Raw genomic sequence first — 624 nt, forward strand, 5'->3', positions numbered from 1 at the left:
GTGTGTTGTGTGTGTGTGTGTATGTCGTGTATGTGTTGGTTGTATGTGTGTGTGTACGTGTTATTATATATATATATATATATATATATATTTATATACAATCGTTCGTCCACTTTGAATGTTCATTTTGTAGTGTCATCACATTTTTTCCTCCCGATTCTGGATTCCCCACCCGATCCCAATTTCTCATTCCCAATCCCATTTATCACGCCCATTCCCGATTTCCCCTCTTCCCCAATCCACCCACTCCCCTGCCCTTCCCATCCACACAGAAGATCGCGCACGTACTTCCCACCTTTGTTGCACGTCTACAGAACGAGACTGTGCGTGTGGTTACTGCCAGAGCCTTAGCGGAGATAGCTGCGTCGCCTGTGCACGTGGATCTGTCTGCTGTGACGGTGGAGTGTGTGTCGACACTCGGTCTGTTGCTGCGCAAAGAGTCGCGGCAGCTGCGACTGGCGTGTATCTTGTGTCTAGATACACTCCAGGTATGTGTATGTGTTTATGTGTGTGTATGTAAATGTGTTCATGTATGCATATGTGTTCTTGTATGTGTATGTTTTCGCGTATGTATGTGTGGTCATGTGTGTATATGTGTTCATGTATATATATGTATATGTCCGT

The 624-nt window shown here is 44.9% G+C and overlaps 1 protein-coding gene across 1 annotated transcript; it reads left to right on the forward strand.

Moving 5' to 3' along the window:
- Positions 1-272: 272 nt before the first annotated feature.
- On the forward strand, positions 273-488 carry SARC_18111 (hypothetical protein; the record flags this gene model as incomplete). The annotated part of the gene is made up of 1 exon (XM_014287808.1): positions 273-488. A coding segment is annotated over one exon (216 nt), but the record flags the coding sequence as incomplete, so codon positions are not given.
- Between the last annotated feature and the right edge of the window lie 136 nt (positions 489-624).

Source organism: Sphaeroforma arctica (assembly GCF_001186125.1).
Source record: "Sphaeroforma arctica JP610 unplaced genomic scaffold supercont1.13843, whole genome shotgun sequence".
In the NCBI taxonomy this organism is placed as follows: Eukaryota; class Ichthyosporea; order Ichthyophonida; genus Sphaeroforma; species Sphaeroforma arctica.